Source organism: Eleginops maclovinus, chromosome 20 (assembly GCF_036324505.1).
Source record: "Eleginops maclovinus isolate JMC-PN-2008 ecotype Puerto Natales chromosome 20, JC_Emac_rtc_rv5, whole genome shotgun sequence".
Taxonomy (NCBI): Eukaryota; Metazoa; Chordata; class Actinopteri; order Perciformes; family Eleginopidae; genus Eleginops; species Eleginops maclovinus.
In genome coordinates, this window is record NC_086368.1 from 25,143,629 (window position 1) to 25,168,045 (window position 24,417).

The 24,417-nt window shown below is 42.8% G+C and overlaps 2 protein-coding genes across 7 annotated transcripts in view; both read left to right on the top strand.

The window, feature by feature from the left end:
- The first annotated feature begins 299 nt into the window (after positions 1-299).
- phf20a (PHD finger protein 20, a) lies at positions 300-14,046 on the top strand. Of its 5 annotated transcripts, none has more exons than XM_063911065.1 (17): positions 300-457; positions 2,355-2,461; positions 3,502-3,673; positions 3,986-4,070; positions 4,673-4,749; positions 4,849-5,401; positions 5,499-5,549; positions 5,635-5,898; positions 6,199-6,393; positions 6,519-6,614; positions 7,515-7,670; positions 8,654-8,835; positions 8,919-9,018; positions 10,754-10,949; positions 11,089-11,524; positions 11,635-11,815; positions 12,723-14,046. In XM_063911065.1, the coding sequence occupies exons 1-17, from the start codon at positions 332-334 to the stop codon at positions 12,863-12,865; spliced, it is 3,120 nt and encodes a 1,039-aa protein (XP_063767135.1). In that variant the 5' UTR covers positions 300-331; the 3' UTR covers positions 12,866-14,046. The 5 variants fall into 5 exon arrangements, with proteins under 5 accessions (XP_063767135.1, XP_063767138.1, XP_063767139.1 ...); XM_063911067.1 differs by lacking the exon at positions 300-457 and adding an exon at positions 481-601; XM_063911066.1 differs by lacking the exon at positions 300-457 and adding an exon at positions 1,286-1,528.
- Positions 14,047-15,227: 1,181 nt separating this feature from the next.
- The window catches only part of ndrg3a (ndrg family member 3a), a 34,234-nt gene continuing 25,044 nt past the window's right edge, over positions 15,228-24,417 (top strand). For both annotated transcript variants that reach the window (XM_063910756.1, XM_063910757.1), the window contains exon 1: positions 15,228-15,434. The gene's annotated coding sequence lies outside the window, so the exon portion shown is untranslated. The remainder of the gene's footprint in view (positions 15,435-24,417) is intronic.

Sequence of the window (24,417 nt, forward strand, 5' to 3'; positions counted from 1 at the left end):
CAGTACCAATCTGTACATAGGCGTGAACCATAGTCTTTTGTTTAACTGATTCAAGGTGTATTCATATATGAAAAGCAGCAAGGTATGAAAATGGCCTCCATTTGTTTATTTGTAAATGCTGAGAATATTATTCACGCCATGTCCTTAAAGCTTTATTCGTACATTGAGGTCCACACAAAAGTGTTTTTGAATTGTTTATGAACTTACATCACCAGTAAATATTATGAGCGACTCAATTTGAGCTGATGAGCGATGTTATCGGAACACTAGGGGCCTGGGTCGGTTTAGGCGCATGCGCAGTGCAGCGCCACACTGCCCGCGCCGGCGGTGAATGCAACTGGGAGAAATTCAACTGCGTGATCTGGAGCAGACAGGCGGAGGCGGCGGTACCTGCACTTCTACAGGGATTACGGTGCATAATTTACCCCCAACCGGACAAAGAGTGACTGGAGAACAGGTAGGAAGCCCAAATTGTGTCTCTCCCTCGCGTCAGAGACTATAATCTTTTATAACATCGACAGTGAGGAGGGTTTGCTGGATGCGTCAGCGGCGGAGATGGTGCCGCATGTCGGCTTTTTGAGTTCAAAACAAACGTGACGAAGTAGGTTTTAAAACGTATCTTTTTGTACAATTCGTTGTTCTGTTCGTGTAATTATTGGTGTGGCTGTTGTTCGGCATATGCATTTTCATTCGGTGTCGTTAAATGGCTACATGGTTCTTCAGTTGTAGAAGTTTAATGCTTTGTATTTCCACGCCGCTCGTTCCCAGCACCAAAAGTATGACAAAGTAAAGGCCTTGCGCGCGAGGCCCAGAACAGATCTGTGAGTGACACCTGCTCGGCCAATCGGATACGAGTATCCCGCCTACTTGAGACCCTTTCGACCAATCGTTTAAACGAAAAGCTCTGACGTAGGTGACGTTTTTTCTCTCACGCTACGCCCACTGGTTATAAAATACTGGACAATAAAGTGTAAAAGTGGTCCACAGTAGGATAGCTGTTTGCGCTAGAAACAACACGTCTTCGTATTTTCTGCTTAAATAAAAATATGACCATTTCAAAACAGCCTATGGTTGAGACCTGTGAAAAAATAAAAGGGTGTGGGATGCTGTTTTCTTGCTTTATCTCAGTAAATGATCAAACTACGCTTTAATTAGCCAAAATATCCGTCATGTCACACTCTTTAAATGGTCACCCGTTTCCTGACTTAGGCATCACCAACTCTCGTTGTGTGTCCCGCCTGTGTCGTCTGTCTGGCTCTTTGTGCAGGCCATAAAATGCACACTTTTCATCCTACACTTTGCATATTAGTGGGATATAGTTTGCTCTCTGATACCACGCTGTGTGTCGGTGGCTGCAGGCGATTAACCGCCAAGGCTCTTTTCCATTGTCTTCTCCATTGTGTCCGTACGTGAAAATCGGTTGACCAGAAAACACGTGGGCTGAGTAGTGTGAAGATATCCGGTTTGTGCGTCGCAACCGAGACTGCCTCCGCTATGGTGAACCTAGAGGACTATAGTCTGGACACACGTAAGGCGTTATTGTGTATGATTTATAAGTCTTTAGCTTTTAAACGGAATGTAGCCGATCTGTCCTCTGTATGCCTGACAAAGGACGCGCTGTTATAGGGAGGGATTTGACATTTTTGATGCAAGACAAAGATTGTCCTCCTCCACTAAGGGGCTGCAGCTGGCTATGGGTCAGGATTTGATGAGACTGCATGGACCAAACCCCATTTAAGACTAATATAATGCTCATTAGTCGAGTATCTTTGGTGCATGATTGCCTGTTTACTGAGTTGCCTGAGTGGGTAGGAAGTGAAAGCTCTGAACATGTAATCGTAGATCTTGTTCCTTCTTGATGGGGAGTTAAATCATATATATTGATTGCTTTAATGTGGCTCATTTTGCTAAAGATCATCATTTGTACCTGTGTGAGTATAGACACCCCTGCTGATCACTGAACATCTGGTATTAGTTGCACATTTCATCATCATTTGAGGTACATGGCTCACCGTACTATGTCAGTTTCCCTGACATATCTGTATTATTACACCGATTATATCTTTTCCCAGCCTTGACTGCATTATTGTTCTGCTGTCATCCATTGGGAATGCCGCAAATACCCTTTAACATCAAAATATGTAGTCTGGAGCGCAAAGCTGTGATTTGCGAAAGCCTTCTGGTAAATAATTGTCAGTGATGACCTTAGAAAACCAAGGCTGACTGCAAGATAGTCTGTAAAAGTCCTTGCTAGTCCTGTGTATTGTGTTCTTGGTTAGGAACAATGTGTCTCAGTAGTGTACCCACATGGGTGTAGTTTTGATTGGTGTGTATGTGTATGTGTGTGTGTACAGGAAGGGAGCCTTGATGTGGGCAGTATGAGTAAGACGCCCCCTAACAGAAGAGGGATATCTTTTGAGGTGGGAGCTCAGCTCGAGGCCAGAGACAGCCTCAAAAACTGGTGAGTCATGGCCTCACTCATTCCTCCCATCCCTGTAAATATTCACTTCCTTCCTTCACTCCCTCTCTGTCTCCCTCTCTCTTTCCCTCTGATATACTCAGTCTCTTTTGTTCATAACTGGACCTGGCTTTGCTATTCAGTATGTCTATTAAACATTAAAAGATCTTTCACTAAAACAGCAAATAAAGCCTCTTGGAGAACAGCGTTTGATATGGATTGATAAAGAAAGACGGTGAGATTCATCTCTGACTGTTTCAGGGTTCCCTCGGGGCTTAATAATAAAATAAAAAAAGAATTAGATACATTTATATTAAAATAAGTCCATTCCTGGTATTTAAATGTCTTGAATCGAATCTTTTAAGATGCAAAGAAATTAGGATTTCATGAATCATTTTCTTTGTTTCTCACATTAAACGTCATTAAATTCTTTATTTCTCTCCAAAAATGGCTGCCTCTCACATTTACACAGATCAAAGTTGCGAAATCAACTGCACTTCTATTTGGTTTACGGCAGAGAGAGAACAAATCCACTTTCTGCTGATTATCGACGTCAAAGGGAAGTGCGAATTCAATAAGAATTGGCTATTCACGATTTCGCTGCATTGGCGAACTTGTAGCATGGAATTTATACGAGGCATTTTGTGCAGGAAGTGTGTAAAACTCGACACGATAATTTAGGTTTTTCTTCAGTTTCGGTTGTTCAGACTGGCATCAAATCTACATTTCCTTTTGCTGTAAGAGCCCTGCGTTTTAATCATATTATAAATAAAGGTAATGACTCAAATATCAATAAGTTACTGGAGGTTGTAATTTTGGTATCGTATCGTTGTTTTAAAAGAAATTAGATTATAGTAGCGTGTCAATGCCCAACGCAATCCCCAATAAAGCATTACCCTTAAATTAAGCATTATTACTCACTGTGCCATTTTCAACGTATCTTCATTTCCACTGACTGTCCACCTCATTATTTGTTAGGAATAAAGGATAAGGAATTAAAACCTCTCCCTGTCACTCATCATTGAATTCTTCTTCTCGTGTAGGTATGCTGCCAATATAGAGAAGGTTGACTACGAAGGTGAAAAAATTCTGGTCCATTATCGCCAGTGGAGCCATCGTTACGACGAGTGGTTTGACTGGACCAGTCCCTACCTGAGACCCGTGGAGAGAGTTACGCTGAGGCGGCAGGGCCTGCAGGACGACCCTCCTGCACCTGTAAGCTCACAGCGCTCTTTATACCTGATTTTCTTTTTGAAATTGAAGATGTGCCACTGATAGGTTATCTTATGTTCTTCTAGCTTTTATTCCAGTGTAATTCTGTATAGGGGGGTTCTCTTTCTGTTTCTCCATTTATTTTTATTGCATAAGCCTTCTACATTTACTTGTGGGCAAAAATGTTAGCACTGTGATTTTAATAAAAACGGGACAACAATGACAGCTTTGTTAGCTGAAAGAACCACCTCCTATGAGAGTTTGACAGCATGCCCACAGTATGTCCCAGATCCATCCTCTCTGTCCTCCCTGCAGGGCTTTCATGTGAACGACAAAGTCCTAGCCAGCTGGTCCGACTGCCGTTTCTACCCCGCTAAGGTCCTTTCGGTCAATAAAGATGGTGGGTATCAATCATCGTGCTGAGCAAATTTGGAACAGAATTGTTTTGACATTTTCTGCATCTGATAGCATTTTAACTGAATGGTTATGATGACTTTATCAGCAGATATTTATTTAAAACATGATATGATTATTCTATGTTGCACATAGCAGTCTGAAATGTTCATGTTTCATTTCTGCTTTTAAGAGGCCCTACTATATCTCGGGGGGGGGGTTTCCTTTTTCCTGTAGTGTGTTATGTCTATTAGCTAGCTCTCCAACACATAGGGGGAAAGTGGTGCTGCAGCACAGGCGGCATGAGAGAAATGAAGAGCTTTTTGAACATTAAAGCATGGAGACATGTCACAGTAATAGAGGCACAAGATAGGGTAGCTGTTGTGTAAGATTACACTCAATATCCACCTAATGGCTTCTCTCTCTGGCACAGCAAATACAAGCTATGAGCAACAACCTGCAATGCACAATAACAACACACTAAATAGGGGAATATTTTGCATAAACAAGAAAATGAATAATTGAAGTGTAGAATAAAAAGTAGTGTGTAATGGGCTACCTAATTAGCATCCCGCTCGTTTCAAACATGCTCTCCTTTATCTTCTTCAGCGTCTTACACTGTGAAGTTCTACGATGGCGTTATCCAGACAGTGAAGGAAATACACGTGAAGCCGTTTATTAAAGAGGTACATTTGGTGATTCAAACAATTTAATCTTCTATTCACATTATTCATTTTCGGACTGATTCTGTTTACCAAACCTCTCTTTATCCTGCTGATAAATAGAGAGGTGGTGTGGGTGGAGGGAAGTCTCGGTCCTCTGAAAGAACCATGGTGAGGCGGGCCCCCAACCGCAGGAGGCCTCAGGAAAACGGAGGCCCCAAGAACAAGCGAGCCAGACGCAGCACGTCCGACAGGGAGGAGGACAGCAACAGCGAGGAAGATGAGCGAGAACAGGGGATGGTAAACGAGAAGAACAAGAAAACAAACGGCGAGCTAAGTGCTGCGCCGGCCATCAAACAGGAAGAGGAAATGACCGTCCTGAACAAGGATTTAGGGAAGGGGACGGGACTCACAAACGGGGTGAAGGGGGAGAAAGACGATGAGGAAAGCAAGGAGAGCGGTCACCTGAATGGAGAGGTGAAGCAGGAAGAGACGGAAACAAAGCCATATACAGAGTCGCCCAAGCCATACGCAGAGATACCCACGGCACAGACGGAGCAGGTGCCTGTCTCTATGACAACCACAGAATCAAAAGGGGGTGTGGAGCAGAAGCCCAATGTCCAATCAGAAGGCTCCCAGCCCGCAGCGGAAACACCACCTCCCCTGCCTGTGAAACGTAAGTGTTAATGAAGTAAAATGTCATATTCTGCAGTATTGTGAAAATGAGTGCTGTAAATATTATCTTCAAGAGACTAAATATTTTTCTTTGACAGCGGTGAGGAAGCAGGGTTTCCACAACCCCAACAGATTCAGCAGAGAACCATGTACGTAAACAAAAACAGACGCCTTGCTTTCTTCGATGTGCTTTCTCTACACGTGTCACTGACTGTCCCCTGCTCCTTGTTCCAGTGTACCGAGTCATCAAAAACCAACCCCCTCCGGTCCTGTCCATCAACCTCGACCACAACCCCTTTAAGTGCAGCGCTCCCGGCTGCACAAAGTCATTCCGCAAGGCCAAGCTGCTGCACTACCACATGAAATATTACCACGGCGAGGAGCAGCCTCTGGAGGGGGAGCGCAGCCCCACCAGGAACATCCAGACCAGGGCCTCGGAGAAACAGGCGCCTCCTTTGGACGGCCTCAAGAGAAGGCGCACCATCAGTGCCTCTATGCGTGAGTCTCTCTCTAGTGTCACTTCTCTCCCACATGACGTGTAAGGACAATTATTAATACAAATGTAGTGTGTGATTTTATGCGAGTACGATTTGTTAGCTGAATATCTCTGCAGCTTTTCAATAGTTCATTCAAAACATATGTACATGTACATATTGCACTATATTGTGATTACCATAAAATGAATTGTGCCGCCCTAGTCCCTCATACGCTTTTAAAGCAAAGCTGCATTGTTAGTGAAGCATGTTAATATATCAGGGCTTTGAACTCAAGTTTGGCCTATCATTGGTTTTTACCCAGACTCTGTTGGGCCTGTCCCAGTCGCCCGTGGTGAGGTGAAGACTGCAGGCAGGCGCACATCGGCCCCGCCTGCAGTTGGCACCCAGATCCACCAGCAGAGGGCGCTGCTGAGGGAGAAGAGCAAGGAGAACCATCTGGACCGGAACGGATGCCAGCAGCTGGACAAGGACTCTGACAAGAGCGGCTTTGACATTGGTCAGTACCAGGCAGTACAAGGAGAATTACGGCATTGTGTATTTTACGTAGAGTCCCACCTGTTTCCCTTATCGCTGTAATTTAAATAACCTGCTTACTAACTCTCACCACTTATTGGTCCCCAGGGTCAGTGAAAGACAAACTGAAAGAAAAACAGAAACAGAAGGACTTCCTCCGCATTAAACTGAAGAAGAAGAAGAAGAAAAAGAAGGCCAAGTCTGGTAAGAAAGGGGGGGGGGGCTCCTTGCATTGCATCAGGCCTCTCTTCGTATATCTGCTGCTCTGCATGTGCATTCACTGTGACACTGTGTAAACGGCTAGCCTGCAAAGCATAAAGTCCTCCATTCACTCCTCTTGGTGTGGTGGCTGAGCCTCTGTGTGTGGGAGAAGTGTTACATCTGTCGCCGGCCTCCATCGCTCCATCAGGCCAATCGGAATGCTCCAACTCATTACCTATGACATCACACTTGAGCTTGCATCGCCACAAAGGAACCGTATCAGGGCTGGTGCTGTGGCACTGATACTGACCAACACAAACCCATTTAGGTTCCTAGTTAGCATTCACATGTAGCTACGATATGTTTAGCATGCACACGTGTAGGTTCCCTTTCCTTCCACACAGGTTAGTTTTTACTATTAAAGCAGTGTTGCACCAATTAACCTTTAAATTGCGTATTTCTGTTTGTCTTAATTGAACCTCCTTTCATAATTGCATAATCCAAACAATATAAATGATTTAACTGAATGGAAACAAGGATCAAATGCAAACACTGTATGTTGGAAATTGAAATCTCCTCAAGGAGCAGGTAAAAGTACAGAGACACATTTTGTAAAAAGCATTTTTACAAAATGTTTTTTAGGGTTTTGTGCTCATTCATATTATTCAGGTCTGAAAAACAGTTTTTGTTTTCCTGGTACTTAAAGTAAAATAAAAAAATGTCAAGTCAAACATTTCCTCTGACTGTGACATGGGTGCGACCCCAATTATAAGGAAATCTTATCAAATGGATGGTCCCGGACAGTTCTTGAATCTATTATTTGTCCATGTTTGTTGTCCCGCAGTTTTTTTCCCTTCATGACATTTTGTTTTACGTCTGCCTCCCCCTCCCCTGTATGAACAGACTACACAGGTAGTGAGGAGAATATTGACATCTCAGTTTTGGGCCTTCCGTCCAAATTGAATTTGCCACTCAAATTCCCCCCCTCACACAATCACAAGCCTGAGGCCTACCCCAGCAGGCCTGGATACAGCTACTCACAGCAGATACATGTGGATGGTGGGTACCTCTGTCTGTGTGTGTGTGTGTGTGTGTGTGTGTGTGTGTCTGATTGTCTATCTGTGTGACTGTACATATCTTCCTCTCCTCTCCATTATTCTGTTCCCTCAGGATTCAATCCATCATGCTGTTCCAGTTTAACGTGCCTCTCATTTGGTTTTCATGTCCAAATGTGGCTCTTTACACGAAATGACCTAAAGAATAAAAGCACAATTCACCCCAAAAAAAAAAAAATATGCTCTTCATGAACATAGGTGAGTTTGATAAGAGTTACAGAGGGTTGTGGTGCTGCAAAAAAATACATTTAAAAACAGAAATGTCTCTTTTTAGAATTCCTGGCCTGGTTACTGAAGTGAATCCACACACACCTTTTTAAAATTCAAATTCAGGAACTATTTTCTTTCTACCAAACTGCCAACTGTATCAATGCCAAAGAGGAAGCTTTCATCCACTCCAGACTAGAGTACACGAGTGGAAAGCAATAATGGTGCCGTCCCTGAGTGGATGCACACTTCCCTTTGTGCTGTGAAACTGTTGGCTGGTGTGTTTGGGTAGAGAGAAAGTACTTGCTATATATTAAACGGCCCAGAACAAGGTCTGTGGTTTAACGTGTGTAACCGGGTCACGCTTCTGGAAAGAGATATTTTGATTGTACATTCTTTTGCTTGATGCATACAATATTTGGCAACTCTCATCGAACCAGAGATCAATAAATAGCCCTACAGGTAAGAGGATGTATCTTAGACGTTGGTCAAGCTGTCCCTTTTTTAAAACTGGTTGCTATTTAATGAGATCATCACTTGGTGGATTGAATCCTGAGCTTTTATTTTGCTGCTTTTGCTTGCTTCATCGTGTTATTCATAAAAGTATGCTTTGATAATCATTCCATGCAGCACTTATTGTAGAGCAAAGAATATTGGATAGCTAAATCAGAGAGTTAATGTGTCCAAGAGATCCAATAATGTTTGTCCCTGTTACTGTAGATGATGATAGCATGAGTGACTGGTCCACTGACAGCTGTGGGTGGAGCGACGAGGACTTCGGGGGGGATTTGGACGTCACCACGCCTCCCCTGAGTGTCGACTCTGGTGCCGTGGACACAAACGACCAGGAGCTAGTGCGGTGCATCTGTGAGGTCGAGGAAGAGAATGACTTCATGATTCAGGTGAGATGGGTGTTTTTGCTCACTACTTGCAGTGTGTTGCTTTCTTGTGTTAGCAGTAATAAAACAAGCTTGTCCTCCCTCAGTGTGAAGACTGTTTGTGCTGGCAGCATGGCACCTGCATGGGCCTGCTGGAAGACAATGTTCCCGACCGCTACACCTGCTACATCTGCAGAGACCCACCAGGTGAGGGAAACATCAATCACCACCTTCAGCTATAAACTACAAGCTGGCAGCATCTAAAGTCATTGACATCAAATAATGCTCTGCTATTCTGGCAGAGAGCCCTGCAGACTTCCTGTTTCATTTGAGAAACTATTATCTGCCATCTAGTGGAGAGTAACACAAATTACAATGTGTAGAATTATCAGTGGACGGATGTTTTTGATGGAAAAATATATCTTAATACTACCATATGCTTTTGACCTTGTGATTCGGAAGTTAGTTACCCAAGTATTGCTTGATTCATCACTGAATATTAACAATCTCTGAAATAATGTAATACTTTTACACCTATCTTTACAGAGATTTAAATGTTGTCATGCATTTAAACCTGCTAGAAATGAACGGTGTTGAACTACTGGTAGTTGTGTAGCAAGCGCGAGACAAGGCAAGTTAATTAATATAGTACCTTACACCACACGGCAATTGAAAGGGCTTTACAAAGAAAAAATAAAAGACATTAAGAAACAAATGCAGCAGAAACACATTATAAAAGGGGATTTAAAAACAGGCATTAAAAAGCAAAGATAATAAAATAAACACAACAGGTATAAAACTAGGGATGCACCGGATCCTGATTTTTAAGATCCTGCCGGATACCGGATCCACTGCTTAAGATACTGCCGGAACCGGATCCTACTCGGATCATCAGCTAGTACATTATAATGCAGTGAAAACCACTTTACAGTTCATTACTTCATTTCCTTTCCTTAACAGATGAAACATACGCAATAACTTCTAACATTATCTATTTTATTTCAATAGTTACTTGGAACACACCGCTGAAATGTGCAGCTTAACGTCATTTGTGTACAGGCTTATTGTTCAACTTCTGTTCAATAGTGGTCTGAGTACCACTCTGTGACTGTGCTGCTGTGGTACCTGTAGCCTCACTGACGTTAGACTCGGCCTTGCACAACTCATACTCCGTTGGATGCTTTGCACGGAGATGTTTAAACAGCGGAGATGTTGAGTAGTGTCTAGTGTCTTTACCTCCACGAGCCAAATTTGTACTGCAAAGCTTGCATATCGCGCGACTTGAATCTCCCTCTTTCAGTTCAAAGTACTGCCATACAGCACTTTTTCGGCTCAATGCATCCATTTCCGCTGACGACTGCTAGCACAATGGAGGTTATCTTCTTTAAACATTTAACGACGTAATCACGTTGTGCGTACGTGCTGTAGGATCCGGTCCGGTTGGGGCACCGGGTCCGGCAGTAACCGGACCTCGTCAAAAACGCCACTATCCGGCAAAACCGGACCCCGGATCCTGGATCCGGTGCATCCCTATATAAAACACACTGCAGTGTGACATATGAACAGCTCAATCAAAAGCGGCGGCAAAAAGATACGTTTTTAATCTGGATTTAAAAATAGTAAGAGTTGTAGCCGACCTGCAGGATTCCGTACTCCAGAATATGCTCCCAGGTTTAGAAAGAGATGATAGAAAAAGGAGTAAAGCCATTGATTAACCTTCAGGTTATCCCTGAACATGTCTGTACATTTGTAGGTATTGTCCCCTGGTCTTAACTCTGGCCTACATGTCCAAAACAATACAGTGTCCACAGTAAATGTGTAAATGAGAGGCAGCAGGGAAAATACAGTAATCCAAAAAATGTCATACATTAAGTCATTTAGTCACTTCTGAACACGTTGCTACATTTGATTTAATTTCATTGCACTTTGTTATAATTTCCAGGTCAGAGGCAGAGTCTGCGCTACTGGTATGATCGCGAGTGGTTGATCAACGGTCACATGTACGGCTTGTCCTTCCTGGAGGAGAACTACTCGCACCAAAATGCCAAGAAGATCACCACCACCCACCAGCTGCTGGGGGACGTGCATCACGTGGTGGAGGTCCTCAACGGTCTGCAGATCAAGATGAGCGTCCTACAGTGAGTACAAAGGGATTATATGAAGAGAGACTTATCTACTGAAGTCAATGAAAGAAAATTGCAGTCCAAATCATCCCGTTTCAATTAAATATTTATCATTTTATGTGATGGTAGTCTTATCTGTCCTTTGGCCCTTCAGGAGCAATACTCACCCAGACTTGCAGCTGTGGCGGCAGCCCTGGAAACATCTGGAGAGGTCGTGGACCGCCTCCGACTCGTGCCGCAGCAGCGACGCAGCTCCCTCTCCGGCGACTCCCGATGAGGACATGAGCCGAGGGGAGATTTTAATGTCCAACGCTCTGGAGAAGCTGAGCCGGGCCGCTACAGCCGCCACCACCTCCTCGTCCTCCTTCCCCTTCCCCTCCTTCCAGGACTCGTACATTATCAGTGAACATTGCTACCAGAAACCGCGGGCGTATTACCCAGCGGTGGAGCAGAGGCTGGTGGTGGAAACCCGACAGGGCTCAGAGCTGGAGGACAGCATGAGGAGCACAGAGGAGTTGCTGGAGCGGGAGCAGCGCTACGGAAGCCTGCTGGAGACAGACAAGCCCAAACTCACAGGCACCAGTATCAAGGTTAGACCTCAATACACTGAAAGTAAAACTTCCAATAAAACAACATTGAATGCATTGACCTGGCAGGAAGCTTTAGTGTCTTGTCTGATGATTCTCCTGATTATCTCCAGGCTTCTCTGGGTTGCTCTTGGTCCCAGGCTGAGACGAGGGAGGAGGGAGGGAGAGATCCCGGCGAGGCTGCAGATAACAGCAGGCAGCACCAGCAGAGGCAGATCAACCTGCTGGACCACATAGACGCAGTGCAGGACGAGGTCTCACACAGGATGGACTTCATAGAGAGAGAGCTGGATGGTAAGACCCTGCTCGCTAACTTTGTCTCTTTACAGGGGAAGAAAAACATTTAGCAGTTGTGCTTATATCAAAGATCCACCAGTCTGTTAAGATTAGCAGCCAACTGTTTTATGTAGGTTACACAAAGTTTCAAGCGCTCCAACACATTGTGCGCGATAGGAGGAGGGGTCATCTTTTTGTAGATTGAAGCATTTAAGCATGTCACAATAGAGGCACAAAATACAAATATGAACCTGAAAAAGAGCCGAAGATGAACCATTTTAATTTCTCACGGGTCACACACCATAAGCTAGCAGTTAATGGATAATAATGTAGATGTCAAGATGTGCCACTTAAGATCGTAATAATGTTAGCCTATCACCAATTAAGACTGTAAATACTGACATACATTAATACAGTTTATAAGGAAGCCATCTATTCTTAGCGGAGTCTTACTTTGATGTATTTCCTCCCTCAGCTAGTGGCAGTAAAACCTGGCTGCAAAGTGAAATGTTATTATTCCTACATTACACCTTTGCACTTCAAAAATCATGATTTAAAAAGGTTCCTAATTCAAATGGAAACTGTGAACTGGGTCAAGGACAGAATGTAAGTGCTACTCAGTATTGAGCACTTAATGTAAACACATTTGCATTTGATAGTGCATGAAATTATGCAAATCAGCCCAGAGATTGTCATGCACAAAGGGTTGTTAGGATTGTATAACACCTGGGTTGGCCTGTGTGTTCTTTTCTGGAAGGGTTTTATTGACACAAAACACACGGAAACCGTTCCTGTTGAGTTCATCTTTGACACAGAAAAAAACACGAGGTTGACTAAACTCAACTAACAAGGACATTAGACAAAGGACTAAGACTGAATGAACGCTCAATCCAATGATGTGTAAACCCTGTTCTCTCCTCCTCAGTGCTGGAGAGCTGGCTGGACTACACCGGGGAGTTGGAGCCTCCTGAACCTCTGGCCCGCCTGCCTCAGCTGAAGCACCGCATGAAGCGACTGCTCACACAGCTGGGGAAGGTGCAGCAGATCGCCCTGTACAGCTCCACATGAGGGCGCCAGAGAACAGCCGTCCCCCACACGGCACGCCGCAGCAGGTGCAGCCGAGGAAGCTCACCAGGCGCAAAGACAACGATATTAATGCAACGGCAAGATTGTTCAGCACTCTCTCCGACCTGACTCCTACTGCCGTTTCTCCTTCTTAAAAGGTATCTGTGTGGTGGAATCCGATGCTGCAGCCAGTCAGTGTCATATATTAATATTTATATGAACGTATATGGATTGTCAGCAACATAAATCAGGATTAAACACAAAAAGTAACCTCGTAAATGCAGGAGAAAAACCCTTAGGACCAGATTACACTTCTATGGTTCCCATGCAGCTCTAAACCTTATGAATGCCTTTTGTCTGAGCTACTGCTAAAGGTTGCCCTGTCTCTTAGTACACAGCGCTTTACATGCAGAAGCTTTATTTTCAAAAGTGCAATCGAGTTCCTGAACTAACTCGGCCTCTTTGCAATAGTTTTTTGAACACGTTTTCAGATTTTTTTTTTGCTTCAACAACGTCCCAAAGCTCCGCTCCGGTCACCTGGCATTAAAAGTGTTTTGCTTTAAAGGTGGACAGTAACTTGAAGACATCCAGTGTGTAAGAACACTGTACAAGCAGCCTCTACAAATAATGTGTTCTGTTTCAAGGGTTTGATTTATATCTACACTGTGAAGTTATTTTTGTCTGGAATCAAAGGCATCCTATTTTCTGTTTTAGAGACGTATAACAGGTGTGGTTTCTGTTCTGTCTTAATCTGTAATGGTTCTCTTCTAACAGTCCTCATCGTTGTACCTGGTTTTTCAGTTTTAATCTTTGTGTTTGTCAGTATCCTTTACTCCAATTTACTATTTGCATTGTGTTTGCTGTAGCACTTGAACCTTGATTCACTGAAAACTGTAATGTGGATTTGTCTTTTCTTAACTTAGCATCTTGTGCTTTTTTTCAGTGACAAATAATACCTGGAAGACCTGTAAATGTATCTTTCTTTTCCATCTGTTTTATTTACAGTATTTGGCTGGTTTGTAAATATGTTATTCAAAAATTGTGCTTTTCTTTATTGGAAACGTTCTCCGGAATTCATATATTGTATGCTACTGTACTGTAAGTGTCTGGCTTAGAAGCAGGGACATGTCAAAAACAATGCAAACCAATTTGCTGGTACATAAATAAACTATTGTTATTAATCACTACGGGCATATTCTTGGCTATTTTTCTCATTGTTCCTCTGCCTTGCTTTGGATTTAAATAGTGTTCCTTTTCCATCCTATTTATAACACCACCAGGGAAGTCAAAGGTTGCGTCATTCAGTTTGACGCAACATGTTTTCTTCGTAGCTGATTTGTGCTCTTACACAATCAGATTGAAATTGAGGGCAGCATTACTTTGAAGGCCTATGCTTGAGATTCTTCAGAACTAGAGGAAACCCTGCTGAGGGGCCATTGAGCAGGGCATTCAACCATTACAACAGAGCTGCTTTTGACCTGAAAACAGTGCTGTGAAGCTGCAGCTTTGGATAACTGTATTAACAGGGCTTTTCTGGGGTGGAAAAACATCACAAAAATAAATTGTGTTTACTTTGATGTAATGTTTTTTATTACATAGCCGATTTGTGCAGTTACATAATCAGATTGAAAATAGAAAATTGATGGGAATTGTAATCGCTTAATCTCCCAAATTTAAGCCCACATCATGTGGTGATGGATGGGTCAGGGAAAATGACAACAAGCCTGGGATGAACTTGTACAGTGCCAAGTCAACATGTCGTGATTTTGAGGATGTTGGACTTGTACCAAAAATGGACTATGTTGAAAAAACACAAAAACCCCTGATATCAAAATAAACTAAAACAATTATATCACACTATCAAAAGTAGTTAAAGTAGGAGTCAGAATACTTTATTTATGCTGGGGAAATATGACAGTTACTCTATTTTAGAATAGAAATAAATCTATCAAAAAATAGAACATTTATATAAAAATAAGTTTGTTCAAAAAAATCATAAGTGTGTGTGCAGTTTATCAAGGTTCAATGACCAATTAAATAACATTTAATTAATAAAAACACGTAAATAAACATAAAAAGGCCCAATAAAACAGTGCACATTGTACTACTGACATTTATATTACAATATCTACAAAATAGTGTATTACTGTTAACAACATATTAATGCTGAATTGCACAGCTTAAAGGGTTTTTGGCTACTAATGGTATCAAGAACAAAGTGTAATATAAAATCGTGAGGGAAGTTTTTTTTAAACATTTATCCACCGTACGTTGAAATCAGAAGTCTGGTCTCCATTATCTGTTCCAGAGTGAGACCTCCTGTCTGCTGGTCCTGTCTGTGGTGAGCGCCTCCTCCTCCCGTCCTCATGATTGGTTCCTCCGCTGTCTGCGACGCAGCGTGTAGTTCCGCCCCAGAATCACATCGAAATACTAGAGACAGAAGAAGAAGAAGCGGCAGGCAGGAGCAACGTCTTCCGAATATACCTAAATATACACATTATCGTTGATATTAAACAACGTACGCGGAGAGGAATTAACTGAAACCAACCGGACCGCTTATTTTACCGACGAGGTAAGTCATACATCCATAGCATTTCCCCTATTTTCCCATTACAGATGTGCACCGATGCCACAGGAGATTATCTCAGCTCGCTGGATTTCCCAACCTGTTCACGTTGCAGTCCGTACATCGACTCGTTTCTATAGAGGAATGGTGGCAACCGTCACAACTGTTATATTTTTGTTTTTAAAACGAACGTTGGCAGCCGTTGTGATTATTTAAAAAAACGAACGTTTGAAACACCGGGCGAACTAACGCTAGGACTCGGAATGAGCGCGAGCGAAGCGGTTCATTTCGAAAAACTGCAGCTGAATGGAGTTCATCGCTGCTGCTCTCGAACAGTAATGCGACATACACGGAATTCGTATCATAATTTCTTCATTTTGTCAGTTAACTAAGACATGGTATTAGTTTGTGTTCTATAACATGCTGTACCTGCTCAATATTAACTTAGGTAATAGCTATATTTAAAGAAATGAGGCCTGTCACGATGCGTTGCATGTTTAATTACCGAGCTAAAACACCTGGATAGTTATCCGTCTTGCTTCATGTACTTAACAAAAGAGATACTTTACACCTAAAATACATGTATTAAACCTTATAACCCATTTAAACTCGTGGTGCCAGTGTATGGCATCAACGTTAAAATAGTAAAATACAAGTTGAACTTTTAGCTTAATTACATTAATAATACTATTTTTTTTGCCTCATGGGATATGATTTTATCTAGTTTGAACCGGAACTCTGGCGCAAGGCTGTGCTGAATGTTGCTTTACCGTCTCATGTGTACTGTACTGTTGCTATTACTCTTTATCTGCACATTTATTTTCCAATCACTATTCGAGTCTAGACTTCGCAGATGCGTCTTTATCAGTCAGGTCAGTCTCAATGATGTGGCTGCAGGTGTTACACCACGCAGACACCACGTGATGGATGACAATGTCACTGGTGGCCATGCGAAGGTCACACAGGTGGGAAGTGTAAGAGTGGGCATCAGGTGTTCCGCCCTTACCTCAAAATAACTAGTCATCTTGGGATATTTTAAAAAAAAGGACAAGTAATACATTTTGACAAGAAAACTAAGGAACCCTTGGGTTATTACAGTAATCGTATTTAGAGGAGATAAAAAAACAAACAATTTATAACAAGGTCATTATAACCTTTGTGTAAAATACCCTAGATATACAATCGCTAAATCAAAGACTAAATTCTGCTATTGAATAGATAACATTTGAGTGTTATAGTTTAATGGTGGCGGGGGTTGAATTTAGTGTTATATCTCCCACAATGCCCTCAAAGGTGTCACATGATCAGTGAGATTTGAATGGAGCTTACACAACAAACAACCACCAGGCGTTTGTTGACCCTCACAACATTGCCGTAAAAGACTCCAAAACCCAAAAGACAACACACTTTTACCAAGCTTCTTTGTGAAAGTGTATCTGTAAACAGGTATTTTGTTTTGAAAGCAGGAGAAAGAGCAGATGGTGGGCAGTATGAGGTTTATTGCCTGATCATTCCTGGTTGATAATTACAAACTGAGGAACGTACTGGCTAACTAATGGGAGTGTCAAAAGTTGTTAATTAAGCCACACATTGTGCTTGAGCTGTTGACATTACCCTGAAATCTGTTCACTGGTCTCTCTAGGATCTGGACATTTACACAAAGAAATGTAAGCAAAGTCCCTGTACTTTATACACAATCATTTCTTGAAGTGAATGAGGTAGAGTCAATTCAACATGTCACCATACTAAGAAATGAAACTATTAAGGCGCCTTACTGCATGGATTACTACTCTATAATTTATTACAAGGATTACAGAGTACATAAAAAAAGTGTGAAGTGCTCTTGTGTAGAGGAGGACTTCTTGCAGGGATGAATGTCAGAGAATAACACTCACGGGAGAGATGGAGACAGTAATTAAGCCACCGTGCTGACAGTAAGTCTGCCTTGTGTGCACTAAGCTCAGCAGTACTGTGTCTAATGGTTTGCCAGCCCTGCAGGGCAAAACATAACCTGCGCCACAGACACGGACATCTACTGAGACTTCCTGCCATTGGAAACACCTCTGGTATTTTAAATTATGAGAAGGAGCTCTGGTGCTGCTGTTGTGTTTTTGTAACTGACCTGCATCTGTAATTTAAGCCGCTGTACCTGCCCTAAAGCTCAACACAGGCATTTGCACAACAGCTTCTAGCTTTCAGAACAAAAACAGCTGATGCGGACACACCTCTATTCCTGTTTCATTCTTAAATTTCCTCTGACCCTAGGTGAACTGCAAACGCCGACAGCTATCCCATCCATCCCTGCTCCATTAGTCTAACAGCAGGAAAGGAATTGAGGACAAATATAGCAAACAAAAAATGTAAAAAAAACACCAGAGACTGTTGCTTATGCCAGGCAGTGATTTTTCTCACTCTCTTATCTTATTTATCACACTCTAGATGCTGGAGGGAGGGCTCTGTCTGTCTCCATTTTCTTTATCAGCAGAAATCAGCAGCTGGTGATGAGAAGAGGCAGAGCACAGGTGATCAGCTTGTTGATCAGAAGTGCTAGATCTGAGCCAAGTTGGACCTCTGGACTGTTCTTCTGTGTCACTGTTCATTTAGGAGCCGCTTACACACCTGCACATATAACGTCAACGTTTGGTTTCCTCTTTCCATTTAGTTTTTCTCGGGGTTGCCATTGATTGCCCATCTATTAACATTTCCTTTTTCATGTCCTCTCTTTAATGGCTCATACAGCCACTTTTCAGTCCTACAATTCTCTTGTTTTTTCTGCTTTAGGCACCAGGCTTCTCTCTTTAAACAACCTCTCTGCTTTCGCCATTATATATTGCTAGGCAAACGATATTTGTCACATAAATAAATGGGGGGGCGTGGCAGTATGTTGATGCAACTAGCGGGCATGTGCCTGTCAATTTAGAATGACGTTGACGTTGGTACGAGCAAAAATGGCAGTTGCACTTGTGTCGTAAATCATACAGTACTTATGCATGCTTAGTGAAGCATTTATACACATACATTAGTGCAGAAATATGTGTGTGTGTTTTTGTGTGAGAGAGAAAAAGTGAAAGCTCCAGTTCGCCACTAAGAACAATCCCTGGTTGTCATAGATACAAATAAATAAGCGGGCACTCAATGCACGTTCAGACTGTGGCTCAGCAATCGTTGAGATGTGTACATGTTGGTTTTGTTTACTGTGTTTGAGGAAGAGAAAATAATGGTCTATGCCTTTCAATAAGTCCCTTGATGCCTTATTGCTGCGTTGCATGTCAATAAGCATCCTGGGAGCTCAGAGGAAGCAATGCATGCTGGTAAAGCATTACACGTTTCAGTGGTTGTTGTGTTGATGAGAAGAGAATACCTTTATGTAAATGATGGTGAAAAAGGTCATTCAATCTCAGCTGTGCACCCCCAGCAGTGCTATGGATAGCTCATGGAGGGGTGGGGGCATGGTTGCCAAGGACACCGCCGACCTCCACGACTAGCGAGGGAAGTTTCCGGAGGAGCCACCTCTGTGTTTCTGTGTGGGATTGAGTTGTCAGCGATCAGTCATTGAGACAGCCGAGCTGACCACATGGATAACTGTATGAATCGAGGCTGTGTTCCTGTGAGGCAGCAGGCCTCTCAGCACTGACTCACTCCCTGCGACTCCATTCAAAAGCTCTTTTTACTATCCCTTGGCAGGAGGGCTCTCATGTCTCTGTGAGCCGTTAATGTTTTATGACAAGTGTTTTTTAAGTTTCAACCCAGCTTGTTGAACTAGGTGTGTGTGTGTGTGTGTGTGTGTGTGTGTGTGTGTGTGTGTGTGTGTGTGTGTGTGTGTGTGTGTGTCTGTGTGTCTGTGTGTCTGTCTGTCTGTCTGTCTGTCTGTCTGTCTGTCTGTCCGTCCGTCCGTCAACACACAGGTGGTCTCGCTGCCTCCACAGCTGCAGTGCCCAGCCAGTCTGACCTTAGTCCACAGATCCTGCTGAGCCTCCAGCAGTACTCCGCTGTTCTGGAGACTCTGCCCGCTCTTGATTTTGAAATCGACCTCCTTTTATACTGTCATATCCTCCTTTTTGTCATTTGGATTGTCTGTGTTTTAAAGTCTGCCCGTCCTGTGAGAGGGACATCCCCCCCCCCCCCCCCCCGGTAGTTCTCCGCAAGGTTTCTTCCATTTTCCCCTGTTAATAGTTGAGTTTTTCCTTGTGTGCTGCAAGTGTTTAAGGATGGGGGAAGGGGGGAGGGGTTTGTATGCTGTGCACATTGTAAAGCACCCTGAGACGTGTTATTTTGATATTGGGCTTTAAAATAAAACATGATTGTTTGATTGATGGATTGACCTCAACAAGATGGGTGTAGCATCCCTTCTGCATTTTGTCTTTCTCTTTGCTGTCTGCATGAGTGAGCCGACGGCTGAGGAAATCCCCACAGACTGAGCGGCAGCTAGCCTAGCCTAGCTGAGTGGGTACTCTGTTAGCAGCACTAAGTGCAGGTCCGACAGACCTGGCCATTCAGTTTTATTTATAGCCAGAAACCAGGAGCAGTGAGGAGAGACTCATTCAGCTAGGTTCACACTTCCTGACCCATCACAGCAGATTTATGGAGCCTCGTCTGCCTGTTGGACCCTCCCTTAGTAGTGATGATATGTTCCTTTCTTTTACGTCCTCTTCCCCCCCAGGCCTTGCTCCGTGGGAGACCTTTCCATGCTCCTCCTGTGTATGGATTTATTGACGATGTGTGTCATGTAGCCACAGCTATCTGCATTGCTGTATGTATTACTGTTCCCTTATTAGTCTATATTTCATCGTTTGCCAGGATCCGCTGTGGCAGAGCCTTACAGCGTATTATGTGGAGTCGAAGAAAAGATGAAAAACATCATTCATGTGTTTGTGTGCGTGTGCACAGATTGATATGTTGAACTGTATATCGCCATTGTTCCCACTTCTTATATAGAGCCATTCTTTTTATAGGGCGTGATGAGATGAGCAGAAATCTATATCATGATAAACTACATTTACCTTAAAATCAAAAGCAATGAAAATACAGGAGTGCATATTATATCTTTGTCCTGATAAATTACAGTTGAGTTATGGGACCAACACACACACACACACACACACACACACACACACACACACACACACACACACACACACACACACACACACACACACACACACACACACACAGGTTAGCCCACTGCTTAGGGTGAAGTTGGGTAGAGCTACAGTATGTGGGGAATTAATCAAACTTCCCCATAAAATAGCTAAAGTGGAAGTTATACCATCCTAACAGAGGAATATTACATTAGATGGTCTACGGTGCTACTCAAATGACAATATAAGTAAGGGTAATTCTTTCTTGGGCAATATAACATCCACATTAAAGTGGTTACAGTGAAAGGCCTTCTGGTGGATCTAGCCTTCTGGAGCGCAGCCTTTTACTTCATATATGTTACTTCTGCCATACAACATGTACTGTACATTTCTTTCATTCAGTACAGTGTTGAGAGTAAAGGTGTTGGGATGATAGTCTGTCTCAAGCTTATGTTTTTTTAAGTGCTTTTGGGTAGTTGGCTGAAGTAAGACTCAGGTTAACACGAGCAGAACATATTTTTCTTAAACAGCCCACTTGTGAACATAGCTTCTATGTATGATTGAACAGCAAGGGACTAAATGACACTAAATCGCGCTGTCATTGCTTTTCTTTAGCTTAGTTGTGGTGACATGAAGTCATACGACCGTCCTGTAGTTTTGTTTAAAGCTTAACTTCTGGATTTTGTATTTATGATATAAAATGTTAGTTTCCTGCTGAACAAAATGTGTAAGTGTTATCAATATGTACTGCCATAGATCTTATTTTCTGCAGAAATCCAATGGAATAATCCCTTTTTTGTTGAGGGACATCTTGCGATCCTTACTTCTAGTTTGGGCTTGCACCCTCCCTGCACCCCTCTATATCAGAGGATAAGTCAGATTTTGTCCACTTTTGAAAAGACAGGTTTTGTAAAGGCACTACACTAGTATAACACGATGTACTGAGCATGGAGGAACATGGGAGGACTGACTCTACATATCATACACAATTCATTCCATCTATGCACACTTTCTTGTCTGACAAACTCCTCATGGATAAAATTAGTTTCCAGTTTGCTGGTCCGAGACATCGCTTCACCAGTGGAAAATATTGCTGCTATAGTGTCCGGGTCTGTATTAGTGCAGTAAATTTACCGTGCCACTGGAAGTTATGACTAATCAATTACGAACCATAGCGCTGTGTGTTAAGAGCCATCCTGTCCTCATAGGCTCTATCTGGCTGTGTGCGTTTCCATGAGAGAGGTGAAGCATGCTGATGATGCCAATAGATATGTGGATATAAATCAATACCGCTGGATGATGCTCTTTAATCTCATAAGACCATTAGCAGATAAAGTGGCCCCTCAAGGAATAAAGTCATTCTTTAAAAGCCCTCGGGAAAGTAATGAGGGGGTCTTGCACTCGGTGACTTTGCAGGATTATAGATGTGAATGAGTTTATCTAAGTACAGTATGCATTACTGTATATGTAGATATATTATGTGTGTGTTTGGATTTGAAGTTTATGTGTGTGTTTACACGGTGAGTATTTGTCCCAATCCTGTATGAAAAGAGGTCAGAGTTGTGGGTGTGAGTAGTGGGGCTTTTTGGCAGACAGATCAATGCAGTGGCTGCTATGTGCCAGGGAATATATTTGCTGATGAATCAGGCTTTCCCCACACACACACATACACACACATAAACACACACACACACACACACACACACACACAACAATTCAAGTGATGGACGATCAGTTAAGTATCTCCTCTTTTAAAAAGCTGCATTGTGCGCTTCATTAGACTCCTGTTTGGAAGACAAGACATGCACACACTGAGTGAACATTATGACCCTTAGTAAGGCAAGGTCACGAGTCTCCTCCCACACACAAATGCCATTCAGTGTGTGTGTGCTCCTTATACTTTCAAGCAGCCCCCGCAATATTGTACAGTGCCCCTCCAAGTACTACCTCTACAGCATTTCTATCACTTGCATATGAGTAATAGCTGCCCAGAGGCTGGGGAGATTAAGTGTGGTAATGACCGAGTGAGTCTGCCTTCAGGTTCGGTTTCTAAAAAGGGAAGAGTCATTTATAGTGATGCAGTATTTAGCATTTGTTAGACCTTTTCTAATCCTGGACTGATCAAAGAACGAGGTTAGTGTTTGATGAGAAAGAATTGTTTCTCTTAAGTATCTTAAAATAGCTTTTCTGGCAGAATGAGGTTGTGATTTAAAATCTTCCTTTCTGTCTTTTTTCCTCTTCTATTGGTCATTAGCATGTGAACATACACCTAAGCAGATCGTGACTCAAAGGAACAAGTGTAGTGGTGTTTGTTCCACATCTTGAAGTAGGATATTGGACAATAGCTCGTTCGGATAGAATCATGGCAGAAAAAGACATCACAGAAATGCCAAGGTTTTTCTTATAGGGTGAAAAGAAGAAAAATAAGATCTATCAGCTTGTGTGTCAAGAGGAATAATAAAAGCTGTACTGAGGATGATGGAGCCCCAGGAGAGCGAGCTGTCATTTAATTAAGTAGACGTGAACAATGGGGAATTATTCGCATGCATGTGAGCGTGTGCTCTCCGTCTCGATGCTCGTTCAGCTGTGGATGTTTGCTGACTGTATTGCCAGCACCCGCTCTGTTCTATAGATCAGCGTTTCCATGATGGAGAACAATTGAGAAAACTTCCAGATTCCCACTTCTTACCCCCAAGAAGAAAACTGAACGGACTAGAAATATCCTGATTGTTATTTACCGGAGATAGGGGTGTGTTGCTGATATGCCAAACAAATGGATTTTCCTCCTCTAATTCCCTTACCAAACAGCCCGGGTTAGAGCAATAATCTGGAACTGAGCCTCGTCATAGTCCATTAGCTTTACTCCGGCGGGATTTCTTCCTCTGCGGACTGGGAACTGTAAACACAGATTTGGCATGATTATGAAAAGTCGGAGGGGAAAAGCAAGTTCTGGGGACGTTCCCCTGAAGGAAAACTCCCCCAGTGTAAAAGCAAGGCGTTAGCACACTGGTGACTGTGCCCGGATACGTAGTTTTTGCCATGACCCCAAAACACTCTAGCACATAAAGAAGGGAGGCTGTCGGCATGGTTGGCAGGCGGGTGGTATCTCTGGAATCTGTGCTGGCCTATTTTCTGGTATGATGTAAAGTGTCGACTGACGACTGAGTCTCAGTCGAGGACAGACATGCTTGTGTTCCTCTGTGATGGGAACAGTCATTAGAATAATTTGCCTCCGAGAGAGCAGACAGGCAGATGACATTTCTTCCTCTTGCTGGAATTGGGTTTTAGCTGTGCCCCAAATGAAGGGCTGGATCTTTTGATTGATGCACTTCATTAAAGGGATAGTTCATATTATTTTTAATTGGGGTCTTATGAGGTACCTACAATTATGACAGTCATCATCTCCCAGTTAGTAAAAGCATGTACTGCTGTGGACGGGGGCCGTAGCAGAATGCATGTAATCTTATAGAAAATTCCTCAATTTGTTGATAAAAGTGTGTGCTACATTTAGAACATCTGTCCTGTCCAGCTGCTCTCCCACTGCCTTAATTGGCTGCTTAGTCATTGTGTGTCTTTCATGTTTTGCAGGGCTAGCTTGTATTCATCAAAGTCACCATAAAACACAAAATAATCCTTTTTAAGGCAGCGGTAAACCAGTAACTTTGTGTTTTGTGAGGTGAAAACAACCAATTTTGTAAGGAGTTGGGTGGCTTTGAAAGAAGTATGAATAACGGCTTCAGCTCCCGGTTGGAAAGGGCCTTGGGACCCAAGGAACAAATTCTACTCCAACTGGTATTGATTTTTTTTTAGTCCTGCTTTCAGACGGACCAAAATGTTTTTAGCTGCTGCCCTTTCTAAGCATTAAATTGCTTTTATGATTTGACCTTTCTGTTCCTTTAAAAAGGGGCAAA

Bases quoted from the DNA above. Each gene is read 5' to 3' on its own strand.
- phf20a (XM_063911065.1), top strand. From the start codon at position 332: ATGCAACTGGGAGAAATTCAACTGCGTGATCTGGAGCAGACAGGCGGA. The intron at 4,750-4,848 runs GTACATTTGGTG...GCTGATAAATAG, and splicing joins TGAAGCCGTTTATTAAAGAG to AGAGGTGGTGTGGGTGGAGG. The intron at 5,550-5,634 runs GTACGTAAACAA...TCCTTGTTCCAG, and splicing joins CAGATTCAGCAGAGAACCAT to TGTACCGAGTCATCAAAAAC.